The 18,738-nt window shown below is 45.2% G+C and overlaps 1 protein-coding gene across 4 annotated transcripts in view; it reads left to right on the top strand.

Moving 5' to 3' along the window:
• Positions 1–206: 206 nt before the first annotated feature.
• Positions 207–18,738, top strand: part of MAF (MAF bZIP transcription factor) — a 339,313-nt gene continuing 320,781 nt past the window's right edge. The window contains exons 1-2 of one of the 4 annotated variants that reach the window (XM_081107856.1): positions 207–1,469; positions 5,621–6,367. In XM_081107856.1, the coding sequence (XP_080963982.1) occupies positions 349–1,469; positions 5,621–5,726 (1,227 nt within the window). In that variant the 5' untranslated portion in view covers positions 207–348 and the 3' untranslated portion in view covers positions 5,727–6,367. Of the gene's footprint in view, positions 1,470–1,867; positions 3,744–5,620; positions 6,368–13,805; positions 13,867–18,738 lie in introns of those variants that run through there. The other 3 variants (XM_081107853.1, XM_081107855.1, XM_081107854.1) reach the window with 3 other exon arrangements.

The following is an 18,738-nucleotide window of genomic DNA, read 5'->3' as shown; positions in this document are numbered from 1 at the left end:
CCGGGCTCCTCCGGCTTCGCCGCCGCCGCCGCCACCGCAGCCCGCGGAGGACCTTTCCGAGCCTGAAGCCGCCGGCTCGGCGCGCACGAAGGCGAGCAGGCGAGGAGGGGCCGGGGCGAGCGAGCACATTGGCGTGAGCAGTGGGGGAGGGAGGGCGGACGCGGGGGGCGCGGGCAGGGCGGGGGGGTGTGTGCGCGCTCGGAGGTTTCGGGCCAGCCACCGCCGCGCGAGCTAGAAGCGCCCCAGCCCGGCAAGCTGGCTCACCCGCTGGCCACCCAGCACAGCCCGCTGGCCCCTCTCCTGCAGCCCATCTGGCGGAGCGGCGGCGGCGGCGGCGGCGGCAGGAGAATGGCATCAGAACTGGCAATGAGCAACTCCGACCTGCCCACCAGTCCCCTGGCCATGGAATATGTTAATGACTTCGATCTGATGAAGTTTGAAGTGAAAAAGGAACCGGTGGAGACCGACCGCATCATCAGCCAGTGCGGCCGTCTCATCGCCGGGGGCTCGCTGTCCTCCACCCCCATGAGCACGCCGTGCAGCTCGGTGCCCCCTTCCCCCAGCTTCTCGGCGCCCAGCCCGGGCTCGGGCAGCGAGCAGAAGGCGCACCTGGAAGACTACTACTGGATGACCGGCTACCCGCAGCAGCTGAACCCCGAGGCGCTGGGCTTCAGCCCCGAGGACGCGGTCGAGGCGCTCATCAGCAACAGCCACCAGCTCCAGGGCGGCTTCGATGGCTATGCGCGCGGGGCGCAGCAGCTGGCATCCGCGGCCGGGGCCGGCGCCGGCGCCTCCCTGGGCGGCAGCGGCGAAGAGATGGGCCCCGCCGCCGCCGTGGTGTCCGCCGTGATCGCCGCGGCCGCAGCGCAGAGCGGCGCGGGGCCGCACTACCACCACCACCACCACCACCACGCCGCCGGCCACCACCACCACCCGACGGCCGGCGCTCCGGGCGCCGCGGGCAGCGCGTCCGCCTCGGCCGGTGGCCCGGGCGGCACGGGCGGCGGGGGCCCGGCTAGCGCCGGGGGCGGCGGCGGAGGTGGCGGCGGCGGCGGCGGCGGGGGCGCGGCGGGGGCGGGGGGCGCCCTGCACCCGCACCACGCCGCGGGCGGCCTGCACTTCGACGACCGCTTCTCAGACGAGCAGCTGGTGACCATGTCGGTGCGCGAGCTGAACCGGCAGCTGCGCGGGGTCAGCAAGGAGGAGGTGATCCGGCTGAAGCAGAAGAGGCGGACCCTGAAAAACCGCGGCTATGCCCAGTCCTGCCGCTTCAAGAGGGTGCAGCAGAGACACGTCCTGGAGTCCGAGAAGAACCAGCTGCTGCAGCAGGTCGACCACCTCAAGCAGGAGATCTCCAGGCTGGTGCGCGAGAGGGACGCGTACAAGGAGAAATACGAGAAGTTGGTGAGCAGCGGCTTCCGAGAAAACGGCTCGAGCAGCGACAACCCGTCCTCTCCCGAGTTTTTCATGTGAGTCTGACACGCGATCCCAGCTAGCCACCTTGATAAGTGCTCCGTGGGGGTCCAACTCGGGAGTGGGCTTGCTAGTTCCAGAGCCAGGCTGGCCACCACCTCGCCCCCTCCCATACCAAGTTTGCGGCCCCCCACCCCCACCCAGATGTCCCAAACACACACACACACACACCCTGCTCCGAGTTGGTGGCGGTGGTGGCTGTTTTTAAATTGGGGAGGGAATGGATGTCTGGCTCATGGATTGCCAATCTGGAAATCTCCATAATTTGGTAGCTTGTTTTTTTATGCCCCCCCCCTCCCCCTTGCACAATGTTCAAAGATCTCAGCAGAGTTCTTCATGCTCACCTTTGAAGCCTGCATCATTTACATATTTTTTTTTTCTTTTTCTTCTTCAGTTCATGAGCTGGTGTTCCATTTTCTGTGTGTGTTTTTATTTTGTTTGGATTTTTTTTTTTTAATTCTACTTTTTGGAGCTTGCTGTGTTGACCTTTTTTTCCAACCTCTACGCTCACGCCCTCTTCATCCATCTCTTCTGAGATAAAAGAGAAAAAAAAGCTAAGGTGTTTTGTTTTGTTTTTTTCCACCTGAGTTCTTCATGTGAGATTGAGCTTGCAAAGGAAAAAAAAATGTGAAATGTTATAGACTTGCAGCGTGCTGAGTTCCATCGGGTTTTTTAGCACTGTTATGCTAAAATAGAGAAAAAATCCTCACGAACCTGCCACAATCAAGCCTGCATCAACCTTCTGGGTGTGACTTGTGAGTTTTGGCCTTATGATGCCAATCTGAGAGTTTAGTCTGCCATTAAAAAAAAACTCATTCTCATCTCATGCATTATTATGCTTGCTACTTTCTCTAAGCAACGATGAACTATAACTGTTTCAAAAACTTTATGGAAAAGAGACATTATATTAATAAAAAAAAAAGCCTGCATGCTGGACATGTATGGTATAATTATTTTTTCTTTTCTTTTTTTCCTTTTGGCTTGGAAATGGACGTTCAAAGACTTAGGGCATGGCATTCATACTTTTGTTTTATTGTCTCATGACTTTTTTGAGTTCAGAACGAAAAAGTGCAACCCTAGAGAGCCTTCTTCCCATGAAAGTTTGCATCTGCTCCAAAACTGCTTTGAGTGACTCAGAACTTCAGCCTCCCATTGTAAATGCACTGAAGGCATTCCTTGTCAAAGATGCCAGAATGGGTTAAAAAACTTAAATGGCAAACATTAAAGAACTCCTAATGTTTTCTTTTTAGTAAGAATGACAGCCCACTTTGGGGACTCAAATTGTGCGGTTTCCGAAAGCAGTCTAAAATTTATTTTTCAAAGAAAGAAATCTGCCCCGTTATTTTTTGTTTGTTTTATTTTTATGTTATTTTTTTTTTCTTTTTGCTTTTGGTCATTGTCAAATGTGGAATGCTATGGGTTTCTAGTATATAATTTAATTCTAGTTTTTATAATCTGTTAGCCCAGTTAAAATGTATGCTACAGATAAAGGAATGTTATAGATAAATTTGAAAGAGTTAGGTCTGTTTAGCTGTAGATTTTTTAAAAGATTGATGCACTAAATTGTTTACTGTTGTGATGTTAAGGGGGGTAGAGTTTGCAAGGGGACTGTTTAAAAAGTAGCCTATACAGCATGTGCTTGCAACTTAAATATAAGTTGGGTATGTGTAGTCTTTGCTATACCACTGACTGTATTGAAAACCAAAGTATTAAAAGGGGAAACACCCCTGTTTATATCTGTAGGGGTATTTTACATTCAAAATGTATGTGTTTTTTTTTTTTTTTTCAAAATTAAAGTATTTGGGACTGAATTGCACTAAGATATAACCTGCAAGCATATAATACAAAAAAAATGCAAAACTGTTTAGAACGCTAATAAAATTTATGCAGTTATAAAAATGGCATTACTGCACAGTTTTAAAATGATGCAGATTTTTTTACAGTTGTATTGTGGTGCAGAACTGGATTTTCTGTAACTTAAAAAAAAATCCACAGTTTTAAAGGCAATAATCAGTAAATGTTATTTTCAGGGACTGACATCCTGTCTTTAAAAAAAAAAAAAAAATGAAAAGTAAATCTTACCACAATAAATATAAAAAAATCTTGTCAGTTACTTTTCTTTTACATATTTTGCTGTGCAAAATTGTTTTATATCTTGAGTTACTAACTAACCACGCGTGATGTTCCTATGTGCTTTTCTTTCATTTTCAATTCTGGTTATATCAAGAGAAAGAATAATCTACAATAATAAACTGCATTTTTTTTTTTGATTCTGTACTCAGTTTCTTAGTGTACAGTTTAACTGGGCCCAACACCGCATTACAAGTGTAAAATACACCCTTTTCTCCAGAGGAAGGATTAATGGAGGAGTAGGGAGGCAAGAACTCAGGGTGAAGCCTAGGCTGTTTGGTGAGGTGGGAGGAGGCCAGTTCCTTTTAATAATTAGCAATATTTAATATAAATATAAATTATGACCTCTGAAATTTTACACCCCCAGCCCCCAAAGTTTTCAAAGGAGTTGAGCTATCAGTGCCCTCTGGTGAAAACAAACGTTCCCAGCCATAGAGCGGGGCCTTCACAGCATCGCCTGAGCATCTGAGCCAGCAGTGCGCCCATGGAGAGAGAAATCAGCCAGGAAAATTAGGCATGGCAGAGGTGGCTTTGGGTGCCTGTGCATTTAATGGCAAAGACCAGCAATGCTCACTCTGGGGCTAAAATTGATTATTTGCCCTTCTTCCCTTACACGCCAGGATTTTCTTGTTAGCAAGGCCTGACAAGATTTAACATCAACACTTAGGACAAATCCAAGTTGTTTGTGTTTTAACTTTGAAGGTCATTTCTCTTCAATAGGAAAAAGAAAAATCCACCCCTCACTTACAGAACTCCAAGTACATATCTGGGTTTAAGCTCTGTTCTTAAATCATATTTCCCGGTAAATATTTAACAGAGGGCTTCGCCACTAAGATGAGATGGTAATGATTTCAGATCACCTTCGTTCCTGAAACACACTCCCCAAAATAATGTCCTGGTGGAATAAAGGCTGTGCTTTGATTTATTGGTATCTGTCGCCCAAACCATGCTGTGTATCATTTGGAAAGTCTTGCGCTACCTTCCCTAACAGCACTGACCTATTTTAAAATGACACAAATTCGTGCAACTCTTGGTCAACTTCCCCTAGAATTCTAACACTAACAGAATGTCAGACAAAGCCAATACTGTCTTGAAAATAGAGCTAAACACCATGACTTTTGCTTTATTTCGTTTTCGGTTTCTTTTTTAAGATAATATTGCAACTCTGACCGAAGGCCTTATTTTGAAGAAAACAGGTTGTGCTTGGCGCTGATGAGTTCTGGCCAGTTTATCATCTTGTCTTCCTCCCCACCTCCCACCCCCTGTTTTTTTTTTCTTTTTTTTATCCCACAAACAGCACATACCCTGCACATTTTGACCTTTCTTTCTGTGCCAGTTTAGATAGGGCTCCCAAATACACATTTAATTTTGCCTAGCAAAAGTCTTAATAGGAAACCACTTCATGTGCTAGATGTTAGTTGCTCTCTGCTTCAGAGATTTTTTTTTTTCTTCTCCCCTCTGATCCCGACTCCGAGATAGGCCGTCTCCCCCTGAAGAAGCAGAAATGAAGATGTCACTGATGCAAAAAAGCTCCGCATCAGATGACAGATTTTAGGCAAACACATTCTTAAAATAAGAGTGACATTCAGGATGGAGTTATTGTGATGATCGCATGAGGAAAGGGACTTGGGAGAAAAATACAGTTGGGTGACAATTAAGGATTTTGATAGAACCCTACAGGCAGTTCAGTATAATAAGAAAGCTCTGACCCAAAACATGAGAAGGCAAGTAGAGGGGTGCTGACAAAAATGGGGTTTTGGTGGCTTGGCTTTAAGAGAAGGTTAGCGCCTAGCGAAAGGTGATTTTGGAAATAATCGTTACTAAAAACTTCGAAGTAGAGCGGGGAACACAAATACATGCTTTTTTAACAAAGAAATCCTAAATCCTGCCTGAGTGTACCTGTTACAAATAAGTCCCTAAATTAAATATATATATATAATGAAATCTAGCTTTCCCTTTACACTGCATGTGAGTCTTTGTCTAAATAGTGTTAAAATTCCTTTCATTCCAATTACAGAACTGAGCCCACTCGCAAGTTGGAGCCATCAGTGGGATACGCCACATATTGGAAGCCCCAGCAACATGTACTTACCAGTGTATTTCATGAAATGAAATTTATGTGAGAACTGTGCATTAAAAATATATTGTCAGTAGCAGTAGTATTATCTGCAGTGGTAGGATACAACCTGCCCCTGACTGCTGTTTAGTCTCCTTCCTTAAAAAAAAAAAAATGTTTGCGTTAGAGAAAAAGGCTATTAAATATATGACCTCCTCCGTATTAATTAATTATGCCACTTGTCTGAGGGTCGTCTATACTGACCCATAGCAAAGCGAACCGGTGCTTGTCGCTTTAAGATGTGCGAAACTGGAATAGGCGCCGTTGTTTTCAAATGTAATATTCGTTTTTAAAAACCCACTGAAATGTAAAACATAGATATATATGTACATTTATAGGAAGGAAAGAATCCCAAAGGTACCAGCTAGCAGTTGTAAAGCATATGTAGACATACACTCTCAATAGCACTTTTTCACGCTTCATTGTTTCTCTGGCAGATAATTTCACCAAGGAGAAAAAAATATTGGACACTCCCCCCCTTTTGCCCCCCCACAAGCAGATGCCATGGGCAGAAGCTCTAGCAGAGCCTGGCTTTCTCATAGACCCCAGATAATGTTGTATGTATCAGTGATGTCAAATGTGTTTATTTATCAGACTCAGCCATAAATGAGAACAATGTGTAGCCAAATACAAAGTTAAGTTAAATGCACACCCTCCTTGCGTGCTTTTTTCCCCCCTCCCCTTTTCTGTTCCCAAACATTCACGAGATGACTTCCCTTTAATTTCCTGGCTCCTTGTATGTTTCCTTTCTCAAAACCATGTAATAACTTTTTACAACGCATCTGACACATTAATAGAGTGGCATCAAATAGGCAGCGCTTCCACTTCCTGATCTTGGGGAGGAAATGATGTCTCAATATCGTATTTATTTATCTGTCTCCATGCCATAACCACCCGGGCCCCTTTCAACACAGGCCGCTGCGTGGGGGGGGGGGGAATGCCCTATATTTATTACTGAATATAGGATCCTGAAGCTCTCCTCGTTTCGCCCTTAAACCTTTCCCCCCGGTAGTTTTTATTTAGTGGCCTCGATTCTAGATCCTTCTGTTCTTAAACAGGACCTCCCCTTGCCAAGCCACCAGCTTTCCTGCTAAGCGCAGCGAGCAGAGGGCACATGGCAGCCACCCTCACAAACAGGGGGCACAGCTGTCACAGTAGCTGCATTCCTAGCATTTCCCTCCACTAAATAACTGAAGTTGCTGTGACACACGCAGAGGTTCCCAAGTGCAGTGCGGGAGGGGCCGGGGGGCGGCTTTTGCTGTTGCTGTTGGTTTTGTGAAGGCCAACTTGCTTCCGTACTCACACATGCCTGGCTTCCTAAAACGTAGTCCTCCGGTATTCTAGGCCGATCAATAAATTTAAAAGTCGGCTTGCTGCACGGGTATGTCTATTTTTTGCCTGTCAGTAGTTAACTGACATAGGTTGGAAGACGAAAATACATGAGTGACAACCTTCAGCCGTTTGATTTCCGTGTCAGGAAAACACACAGCCAGGCTCTGGGGCCTTACGCCTCAGAACCATCCGATAAGACTCACGACTCACAGCTTCAGATTGCTGAGTTGCAAGGAAATTATATATATATATATATATATATATATATATATATATATAAAATAATTTTACCCTTCTTTGAAGAAAAGTCTCTTTTTTTTTTCTTTTTTAGGGAAGCTTTATCTACAGTGATAAGTTATCATTTTGTACCACTTCTGATTATTCCTCAGGATGCTGCATAAATAATTGGGAGTGGGTGCCTTGTAGTTTGGAGAAAAAATAAGAGGAACCCCGAAGTTTGTTTTCACTCTTGGCCCATCCTAAATTTAGGAGATGTCCCAAGTCCAAAGCAGAGCACACAGTAGCCATCAGGGAGGTGGTCTGGGGCCCAGATCAGCATCAGCATTTGTTTGTTTGTTTTTGCATTTGTTTGAAAACAGAGCCGGGGCCTTCTGATAACACTGCTTTTGTCACTTTTGATATAAATCTTCAAAAATCGAGACGTCCAACAGCCCCAGAAAAGAGGAATTCTCTCCAAGTCTTGCTCCGCCCGGGCTCCGGAACAAACCCAGCTCTGTCTTTTTTTTTTTTTCTCGAGCGGGGGTAGGGGACAGGGTGAGAGGATTTCAGTCTCACAGGCTGTCTCATGATTGTCGGGGCATAAAGAAGTACAGTCCTGCAACAATGTGGGGACATCTTTACCCTTTAGAGAGGGACAGAACAAAAAACAAAGCAAGTCAAATTGCTGTGCACGAAGGCGGAGCAAAACCCCAGGCTCCCGTCCCCTGCACCATCTGTGGGAGGTGAGAAATGGGGAGAGCCAGAGAGAATGGAGAGGACCGCAAAGAGACAGTCCCAGGAGTAACCCCGTTGCCCCCCTGAATTTCACTTGCTCACTGGCTGAAGTCAGAGCCAGAGTTCACACGCCAGGTGCGATCAGGGTTCGGCTGTCCACGTCCTTCAAATAGGCTCACATGTGTTTCCTTTTTGAAAATAATTTTAGAGATCAAACCTGAATCTGGGGAAACTGTTAATGTCTTAACTTGGAGGCATGTACACACATATCAGTCTGTGATTTCAGGGTGCTGATGTTTCAGACCGTCAGACACATTATGCTAGAGTTTATGTGGTCACCACAATGGGTTTGATGGCCTCATGACAGTTTTTATTGTTTAAATTTGAAAGCCTTTTGTCTGTGCGTTTCCCATAAGTTTGCCCAATATAACAAGGCTGAGACAGAAAGAACACATCCGCAGCACACCGAATTAACATTTTTTATATGAATTTGCTTCAGAGTTGGACAGTTTTAAGAAACTCACAAGACATATTTTCCACCAAGAAGCTAGGATTGGAATGAACATAATCATCAACTGAGCACCTCTCCCCTTGTTAAAAAAAAAAAAAAAATCGTTTTTTTCCCCATTCTTTTTGTTGAATAACAATTTTTTTTTCTATAATTAGGATTTTGGATTGCAAAATCACATCCCTCCCTTCACAGATTCTTGGATCTTTAGTTAGGATTAGAAAGGGGCCTTAATTCAAGAAGGGAGGATGAAGGAGGGGTGTCTGTGGAGGTTTGGGAAGGGAGGGAAGGAGAGGAAATAGTTCTGTGTTCAGCCCCCACACCCCTCTTCCCCGTGCAGCCCAGGCCTGGATGTGAGCTGCACACTGGGGATTTGGATTGAGTTTCTCTATTCTAAATATTCTGATCACCACCCTTGAGTGTTTCCACGCTAAGATTCCAAAGAGCTGCTTTTCCTTGTGGTTGGTTCTTTCGGGTGGGGGGTAGGAGAAGTCGGGAAATCATATAGAGCTGGGCAGGGAGGAATGAAAACCGCTCTCCTGAGAGCCCCCCAGGGAGGATGCTTGTGAAGGGGGCCCTGGGCTGAAGACTCGGGTCAGCGGTGCAGAATCCCGTTTTGCAACGCAGACTTGCTCTGGTTCTACGTGGCCTCGTCCACTTCCGGAGGCCTGGACACGTGGGTTTCTGGCCTTCTTCGGGAGTTCTCCGGCAGGAAAGCAGGCCTGAGGATGCCAGTATAATAGGCCAATCCCGGACGAGGCCCAGAGGAGCAGAGAGCAGGGAGATGCGGCTGTGCGGGGCCCGTGGGAGTCTTACTAAGAGAAGCCCACCTTGGCTTATGACCGCCATTTGCCAGGGGTCACCTCTAGGTGGTTCCCAGGGCCCCTGCATCCAAGTAGGAAGGATCTGTTTCTAAGGGTGACTGACAAGCCCTGGCCAGCCCTGAGATCCCAGGAGTCCCGAAAACAATAGTGACGCCCTGAGCTCCCAGGCTCCAGCCTCTTACTGTCGGAACCCTGTGCCATCCCAGTGTCCTCTCTATCATTTTTGGAACCTCTTCCTCTCCTGCCTGGTCCCCCAGGGCCCTCAGAAGTCAGTACTTGAGCTGAGGCCTTGGACCCATTTCGTCACACCTGCCCCAGGTTCAGTGTAGACACAGGCTAGGGTGGCGAGCAGGGCCTGCAGCTGCTCTGGGAGAATGGTAGGCACCATGACCTGGATGTTTAATGCTGGCTGGAGCTTCTGATGCCAAGGAAGGGTCTGGAAGCCCAGCCCGGAATGAAGGAGATGAAGGCAGGGAGGATGCTGAGATCATCCCCTCTCAGTTTCCATGCATCCCCAACCCCGCCCTACCCCCCCCCCCCCCCCCCCCCCCGCTCCCCCTCACACGCACACCCTACCCTCATCAGCCTCCTCCCTATGTATACTTGCGCTGCTGGGACCACTCACCCTGGGCATCACTGCCTGGCTCCTAGTGGCTGCATTGGGTAGGGCCAGGTGTGCTCCTCATTCTGGGGGTTCCTGGGAGGGCTCCCAGGTGCAGAAGGACAAGAGGCTGGACATAAGGGGTGGGTCCCAGCAGCCTCCTGAGGTCATGGGGTTGTCCCTGCATGCTGGCCTCGCTGAGGCCCCAACACCGCAGCTGTGCTCCGGAGGGAGGCCGGAACGGAGGCCGGAGGGAGGCCGGCGGGGAAGCCTGAAAGGTCAGAAGCTAGTCAGGGTGTCCTTCCCAGATGCCTGAACACTGACCTAGTGCCTGGGGCTTCAACACCCAGTGCGCCCAGGACCTCGCACCCCCTGCGCCCGTGCCCCAGCAGAGGACTGGGATTTGTATTGGAATTTGGTTTAAGTTTTCCAAGAGGACTGTCCCGGCCACAGCGGAGCTCCCAGAGACATCAATACTAGCTGCTCGGCTGCGCTCCCAGGCGGGCGCCTGGAGGGAGGGAGCGGGACTGAGCCCTGGAAGACTCTGCCCTTCACCTTGGGATCTCCCAGTCCACCTGCCAGCTGCCTAGGAACCTTCTGTAAATAAGATCAGGGCCTCCAGTTCAGTGGATTTTTTACTTCATTAATTTTCCGGCCCATTTTCCAGATCTCTCTGGTTTAGAGAAAGAGTTAGGAGGAAAAGGAAAAAGAAAGGAGGAAATGCAAAAGGCCAGTCTTAAAATCTTTATAGAAATCTCCGTATGGCTGGGTTTTTCTGTGGTAGTTTGATGCTCATTTTAAAGGAAAGCAGGTCAAGCAAACTTTATGAGAGTTATGCCAACAGCTCCAGCATGAGGGTATTGCTTGCATTCGGGAATTAAACACAGTTGCAGTCAGAACTCAGGGACTCAGAAACTGTCTTAAGAGGCCAAGCTTTAAAACGGTTAATTCAGAAAGGAGCCCTTTTCTGGAGGGGCTTTTGCTTATAGGGACTCTCAGGTTTTTAGATCTTGGACTATGGAGGAGTTAGGCAAGTATCTTTGTGCCTTCTAAAATAGAGCTCCTTCCCCGCCCCCCCCCCCTTTTCTTTCTCTTGAGGAAGGATTCATTAATGTTCATATAAATGTGTTGAAACTAAAAGTTAATGATCTCAGCATCCGAGGCACTTTTATACTGTCAGATTATACTAAACTCCTTGTTGAAGGGATGGGGGGAAACCTGAGGTAATCATCTAAGATTAAATCTGTTAAAAATGACGTTTGACGCTTTCTGTATTCAGGCAGTGACTCCAGCATATTTTTTCATCTGCCATTTATCTGTCTATCTATCTTCTATCTAGCTATCATTTATCTAGCGATCTCTAGAACTCTTTAAAGTAACATTGCAGAGGAGGAAAGCTATTAAAAGATAAATCTGCAGTTCCTACATTATGAAATAAAAATAATCACACGACAGAGTGAATCAGTCTACTCTAACCTAGCCTGAAATGTCAGTCTTAGCCTGATCTGCCCATAAAACCTTGGCCCCCCTCGGCAGAACTCTGGGCAACGCGGGGACACACGCTGACCTTCGGTAGCAAGTTGTCAGGGGGCGCTGATCATTGTGTTTCCCTGCACTGTACAGTAACGAGACCTTTTAAAATCTTCCTCGGAATACCACTGCACATTCCTATGCTATTAAAAAAAGTATTATATAATCATTAGGTAAATAGATCCAACTGTTAGAGGCTCTGTGCTGGCAGACATCTGGCCTGGACTACACCGTAGTGGTCCAGCTCAAAAATCTCTCTCACTCCCATGCGAGACCCCCTGCCCCCAGCACATGTCCCCTGAGACTAGCCCGGGTGAAGGCAGCGAAGGCGATGAGAACAGAGAAACCACAATGCCTTTTGGACTCTGCTCGGGTGTGCAAACAGAATCTCGCCCCCCTCCTTTCTGCAAGTAAATGCCTTGATAACAGGATGGGGCCCCCAGGTAGCCAGAGAGTAGAGGTCATCTTGAGGAAAATGACACCAATGATCTAAAGAGGACATCTACTTTATGAGATTTCAGGCCAGATGCCAAAGATCACATTTAATGAGGCCTGATTCGTTTTCTCCAAAAATAACAGAGACTGTCAGTGAGATGGTCAGGAAGGCGAAGGGGCATTTTGCAGAGCCTATGTTCAATTATTGCTTTGTAATATTTTTCTAAAATTGAAAAATGCCTCCTAAGTATATGATCTCATGTAAATATTCCTTGCAGAAGCTTAACATATGTTTGCAATGCCCCAAAGGAGTTACAAAAATACTCTCTCCTCAATCTCTTAAGCTTTTAAACTCCATTCACTTGTGTTTCTAAAAGAATCTGTTGTTTTTAAAGATTTTTGTAAAAAAAAAAAAAAGTAACCTTATATAGGAAGTTTTTTTTTGTGTGTGTGTATTTTTTTTTTTTTTATTGGCCATTTGAACTCCAAATGGAAAACAACTGATATTAATGATAACCCTTCCAGGTTTTATATCTTCAGCATGGTTCTTGTTTCTTTTTCTTTTTGGCATAGAAATAATATATGTGGCAAAAGATTAATGTATCCTGTTACATGAAGAAGAGTAGTTTGTACCATAAGATTTTAAAAGCGTTTTTAATGGGAAATGTGAAGGAAAGCTTGTAATGCATTTGGGACGGTTCTGACAGATACAAGAGTACAGTTTTGTTTATCTGTTTTGATGCATACAGTACTCAGAACATTTAGATAAAGGGCATTTGAAATCATTAGAATTACGCGAAGTGAAAATTTAAGTAGAGAACAATTCTGTGTTCAGCTATGCAGCGTACAGATTTTAGCAGATGTATCAGTGTAGTGTATCTGTTCACACCAACTGTAGGGGAATCCAAATGAAAAAGGGGGGATTAAAGGAAAATACTGAATATCCACGTTGGATGGAAAAATTAGATCCACTTACTAGTTTATCGCAATTACTGTACACAGATTTCCTGTAGCCATGTTGAATTTTTAAAATTAGATTTTAAATATATTTTGACAGTCTGAACTTGTACAGTGTGACTAACTATAGGGAGAAATGACAGGTCTGCTTTGTTATTAAACTGCTGTCTGGAAAATATTGGACTCCGTACAGTAAGTGATAATTATTTTGCCACTTACATTAGTACAGCTAATAGCAATAAGGGTTTTTTGAACCATAGAAAGCTAACTACTTTGAATTACTGTGCTTTGTTATTCACTGTGAAGCAAAAAGCCTCTTTTTTTTTTTTAAAGCAACCTCATTTTCATATTACTGTTCTAAGCATTCCCTGCTACTAATTTAAACAGAGAGGAAGTTAATAAATAAAAGGGTGGTATCTAAATGGTTCTATTTGTTAAGAGAACATTTGCAATTAAGGTCAGCGGTACCAGCAGAATAGACCAGAGCCATGAAGGAGGAGGGGGGACATGGAAGAGGATATGCCCCCGCAAAGTGCCAGGGAAAGCAGGAGCAGTTTGGTTCTCTGAGGGACGGGCGGTCTATGAGCATCCTCAGAGACCATTCCCCCACTGTGAAGCCAGACTTGCTCAGTTCTCTGAACTGTGGACAGCTTTCAGGCTGATCCAGGCTGCCAGGCCACTGGGTATCACTATCTCTGACTCCCTGGGGTGGGAGCCATGGTCAGAGGAAGTGACCTTGCATAGCACGCCATTCCCTTCCATACGAACCCCTCCTCTGGCAGGGCTGAGGCCGGGACACCAAAGCAAGTGGAACAAAATCACTCTTCTTTTGGTCTCATTCTGCCCTTTTCATAGATAGTTAGGCTGCCTTGAACCTTCTGTCTTTGAAATCCTCTGCGTGTTATTAATGACCCTTTGTTTATTTTAATATATTTACTGAATCAGGTACCCAAGGGAATCCTCTACATCAGTGATGTGAAAACTCCTGTTGCCCGAAGTCAAAGAGGTACATCTTGCTTTCTGATTTGCATGTGCTTGTGTCAGTGAGTTTTCCACGAGGGGGAAAGCGAGCAAGCAAGGAATGCTGATCGCTCCCGGGGCGTGAAAAGCTCCTGTTTCAGTCGTTTCAGTATGTGGGTTTCACAAGTAGCAGAAACTGTGACACGGGGTGAAGGGAAGTGACGCAATAGGTGTGAGCAGCATGCACGTATTTCTGTGTTTATTTCATCCCATAGATGTGGCGTACAGAGTAATTAATCCAGTTGGAGTAAATCTCAGAGCTTTAGTCTTAACCAGCACCAGTCTATCGACACGCCAAGAGCCAGCTAGTCCCTCTACCTGAGAACTTGGGGGGAATCTGTACAGCTGGTTCCCAAACCTGGGGTTCATGGACATTTCTAATCTACAGTCTCTTGTCATTCCCTCCATACTCACATTTGGAAAATTTAGTATAATTGCAAAGCATGACTTGTCCCCCTTCTGCATTCAAATGTGACTTTGGAGTTACTCTCGACTTCAATTGTAGCAGACAGAGGGGAGGAGACGGGCAGGAGTCAGGAGGCAGATTTTCATCTACTAAAAAATGAAATTGAGCTTTTTAAATGGGCTTCCAATGCCAAGTAGCCCAGTGTGAATTTAATTATGAATCCTCTTCATTCAGAGAACTAGATCAACACTCTTACACCAATAATTATTGAGTGTCACCCTGTTATGTATACTTGTTACCTCTTATTGGCTAGTGGAACGAAGTTCGATTTTTTTTTTTAATTAAAAATTTTGCTTGCTGAGAACTTTGCATGAAATACAAAGTTTTTGTTTTTTAGAGAAACTGAGGAGAAGGCAAACGTCACGATGTTCAATTGCAACCTGTGGCAAAGGAGAAAGTTTCAGGATCCAGTGAATTTAGAGTGTCGGCAAACGAAACCCCATTTCCTCCCCACTATTTCAAAACTCATATCTGAATCCTTACTTCTCCATGCTGCTATTATGAGAGTCTTTGAATTACTGGATGGTGAATATTTAACATGATTTCATTCCGAGGCTTATACAAAATTAACATTTTCTTTAACAGTTCTCATACATAGATTTTTAACTCGGTGTATCCCTTTGGGATTAATTTGTGTGTCCAGGTGTGTGCATGCAGTACCAATACTTAATTCCTTCCTTTTGTGTTCATTTCTTTTATCCTTGTCTTTATAATTGAAATTTGAAAGCCATCTATTAAATATGATGATCTATGTCCACCAGCCAGTTTTGTTACATCCATTTTGAGTAAAGAATTAATGAACTTTTAAGGCAAGGTTCATGCTAGTCCTGACCTCCCTGGTAATATTTCATATAAGGTTACTGGTGGGAGAGAAATCAAATTTCAGCTGCAAACATGATTGACAGCTAAGAGCAAGCAAGAGAAAGGCATTTGGCCAGACGGGGAATTTGGGGAAGGAAGAAGACAATTCCTCAAAGTTACTCTGTGATATTAGATATTATAAACTGATATATGAAAACTTCAATACTTGATACTCTTGGGAGAGTTAGTTTATTTTTTCAGAAAGTCACTTTGGTTAAGGGATCTCAGGAGTGGAAGCCAAAAATGGGAAGCCACTCGCTTTCTGCTCTCTGGGTAATTGCAACTCTGTACAGCTTCATGGCTTATTTCTGGCAATTTCCTAGGCTAGAGTATGAAAATTAAATCACAAGCCATTTGAGAGGCCATTTAATTACCTTTCATTTAATCTTAGAAACACAGTCTAGATTATATTATGGTTCTTGAGCATATTACAAAATATTTATCCTAAGTGCCATCACACAAAAAACTGAATTCTCCATTCTGTAGCATCACTTGATCCTCACTGATATTTTCCATTAGCTTAACATATGCAAAACTACCAAAATGCATGATTTATCCTGAAGACAGATCTCCTCATGGAAAGATCAACAGAGACAATCACACACTGATATTTGATGTAAATTCTCCCATGGCAGCATCTTTGGGTAAGGTGTGATGTTAGTTAGCGTCGCTGCCATGGGAACAAGTCATGATGTTGTTTGGCCCTAATACCAAGGATGTTTTGGGAATTCATCTTAAAGGCTGTCTCTTAGCTTGGTTTGTCAAAAGGAGATAACCCAACTACTCATGGTTTACACCAACGTTGAAAGTGGGCCTTCAAAACCCATTCTTTCATTTTGTGTGAAACGTTAATTCAGAAGGTGGTGCAATCAGGACCTTGGCCTGCTCATGTCTGTGCTCTGCCCATTTCAGATGCTCCTGACATTGGCTAAGACCCATCCGGATGCAAGCAAGCCTTACAGAGCAGCTTCCGGCAGGGCAGGTGGGATACAGACGTAGGGGAGAGGCCTGTTGGTAGCCTTCCCGTCTCCTATGGGAGAAACTGGGCTCTGAGTAGCCATCATTCCCCCCCACCCCCCGGTCTTACCTGCCAGCAGAGTGGACATGCTTCATGCTGATTGGATCTATCCCGATATGAAGGCTTTATTATTTTATGAACTGGGATAAAACCCAAAACATTCCCCACCCCCCCCACCCCCAACAGTAAAACTACTCAGAAATCTTGTTTCTGTTTTGTTAGAACTTGCCTTCCCACGTGGCCCGTAATCCTCCAGAAATAAAATGCAAGCCTGGTTTCCTGATGCCCGGTATTGATGTGGATGCCTTAGCCCAGCTATTTAATTCCAATGTGAAACTAAAGATGTCGTAACCTTGTTTCCCTTGCAGAGTCCATCAAAATATTTTAACAGAAATGGTGAATCAGGTGTTCTCATGCAAAGGACGCGTGAAAACACAGACTGTACGTTTGGATTCCCGGTGCCTCTGTTTGAAAAGCCCAGGTGAAAGCAGTGGCCGGTCTTGACTGTCTTCACTTCAGACCCCTTGGGGTCTTAAACACTCAGTCTTTAGAGCGAGTCCCCTCCCGGGAGACAGCAGAGAGTAGAATGCTGCGGTGCGTGCAGATCTGGAGAGGGGACCGATTGATCCATCACAGCTCCCATGAGTGCCTCCTCAGCAAATGACATCAGTGTGTTTGTTGGCGCTGAGAAAAGAAGAGGAAATAATTATGTTTAAGGCGTTTTATTACTGGGACTTGCCCGGTTGTTTGCTGTTGTTGTTTGTTTATTTAGAGGACGCTCCCCCAACCACCAGCCCACCCGCTTTTCCTGCCAGGCTGTTTTCCTTTCTGTGGGTGCTGGCCCACTCCTGAGCCGATCTAATCTATTAATTATAGCAGGGCAGGTACGGAGTAAGGAGCCCAATGATGCCATAGGCACTCATATTGTTTTTAGTTGTCTCTCGGATCCTATTGAAGGGGACAACTTGAAGAAAGAAACACTATGCGTGTAGGAGGGTGGGGGAAAGGAAGGAGGAATTTTTGCCAAAGCACAGCACTCATTACTTAAAACTAAACGATGCTTCTGTAAAGAGCTTTTGTTTTAAAAGCACACGCTCAGTCACCTGCCAAAATCGCAGATTTACTGCTCCCGTTCACCGATGCCAATGTTGAAACTCCCTTCACCTGCCGCTTGCTGCGTCTTTCATTTCCTTGATCCAAAAATTACTGTAGGGTTGTTGTTTACTGTCTATGTTTTTTATTTTGTTGTTGTTTTTTGTTTGTTTGTTTTTTGCTTTTCCTGGCACCTAGTGAAATTATCAGCAATAAAGGAGCTTAAGCAGAAGGGCTGGGCTTACAATATTTGGAAAACACTGGGACAAGGACAAGCCAGTGGGAAAATTGTGGTGAGCCGCCCTTTCCAGCATCTATAGGAAATATAACAAAGCGATTAACACTTATACAATTTCAGATGGGAAGTAATGCCCATTGGGGAGAAGGGGAAAGCAGTTTCAGGTGTTGAGTGGGAAAAACAAACTAACTGTGGGAATTACAGGTATTGTCACCTGAGACAACAGAGCCACAGATGAGTGAGCTTGGGTATAAGCCACTGGACGATATTAACGCCTAATTAACCATCCAGGGTGCATCCTGCTACTTAATCACAGGTGAGGCGAGAATGACAGAAGAGAAAGGAAAGGGGAACACTGGTTGGGTTTTGTCTGCCTTTCCCTCAATAGCATCATCTAACAGAGTTCTTATATGCAGACAGTGAGGATTTCTTTTTAGTTATTTGGGTCTATTGAAAAACACAGTAAGTTTATTTGCTAGCAGGTAGGCAGTGGAGGTGAGGATTAAATTGATCTGATATTGACATGGAGATCAGCCTCCTTTAAATTGGGTTCTACAAAGTTCCCTGGCTCCTGCCAGCAGAATTTTAGGTGGGGGGGGGGGGGGTTGTAATAATTTAAAGGGATTCTGGTGCCCGAGTTGATTCCCCCAAAGTTAATCAAAAGAGACATCTTTTGTTACCGATGGCAGTTCATTAAGGGGCTTGAATCTATATTGCTGTGGTGTGCCTCCTGCTTTTTAATGTTTTAAAATGAGGTTCATTCCTGATGTACAGGAAATGGGAGCAAAGCAGACATGGGGTCTCTTATTGGGCTGAAGAATTACAATAGTGAGAAGTGAATGTTGTTTACTTTCTTTACTTGTCTTCCTTATGTTCCTCTTTCTCTCTCTCTCTCAATGATTAGAATCCTTTCAAAAAATCGGAAGGTGCACATGATGGTTGGACCGTGTTTGGAATCAGGCATCGCACTTTAGAAAGCCATGCAGGTCTGCTGGGAAGGAGGAGGCATGGCTCTCCTCTCTGCATGACGGTAGACAGGAGACCAGAAATCCCTTCACTGGTGTTGGCCTTTTAGATCCAAGCTAAGAACTGCTTTCACGTTCTTTGTTCCAGGGGGTAGCACATACTCGAAGTTTGATGCTGATGTTTAAAGGCTGTTCTGTTTATTTGTTATTGAATTTCC

The sequence above is a fragment of the Myotis nattereri genome (genome assembly GCF_964212035.1).
Source record: "Myotis nattereri genome assembly, chromosome: 15".
Taxonomy (NCBI): Eukaryota; Metazoa; Chordata; class Mammalia; order Chiroptera; family Vespertilionidae; genus Myotis; species Myotis nattereri.
The sequence above is the reverse complement of the archived record's forward strand: the minus strand, read 5'-3'. Positions and strand labels throughout refer to the sequence as shown.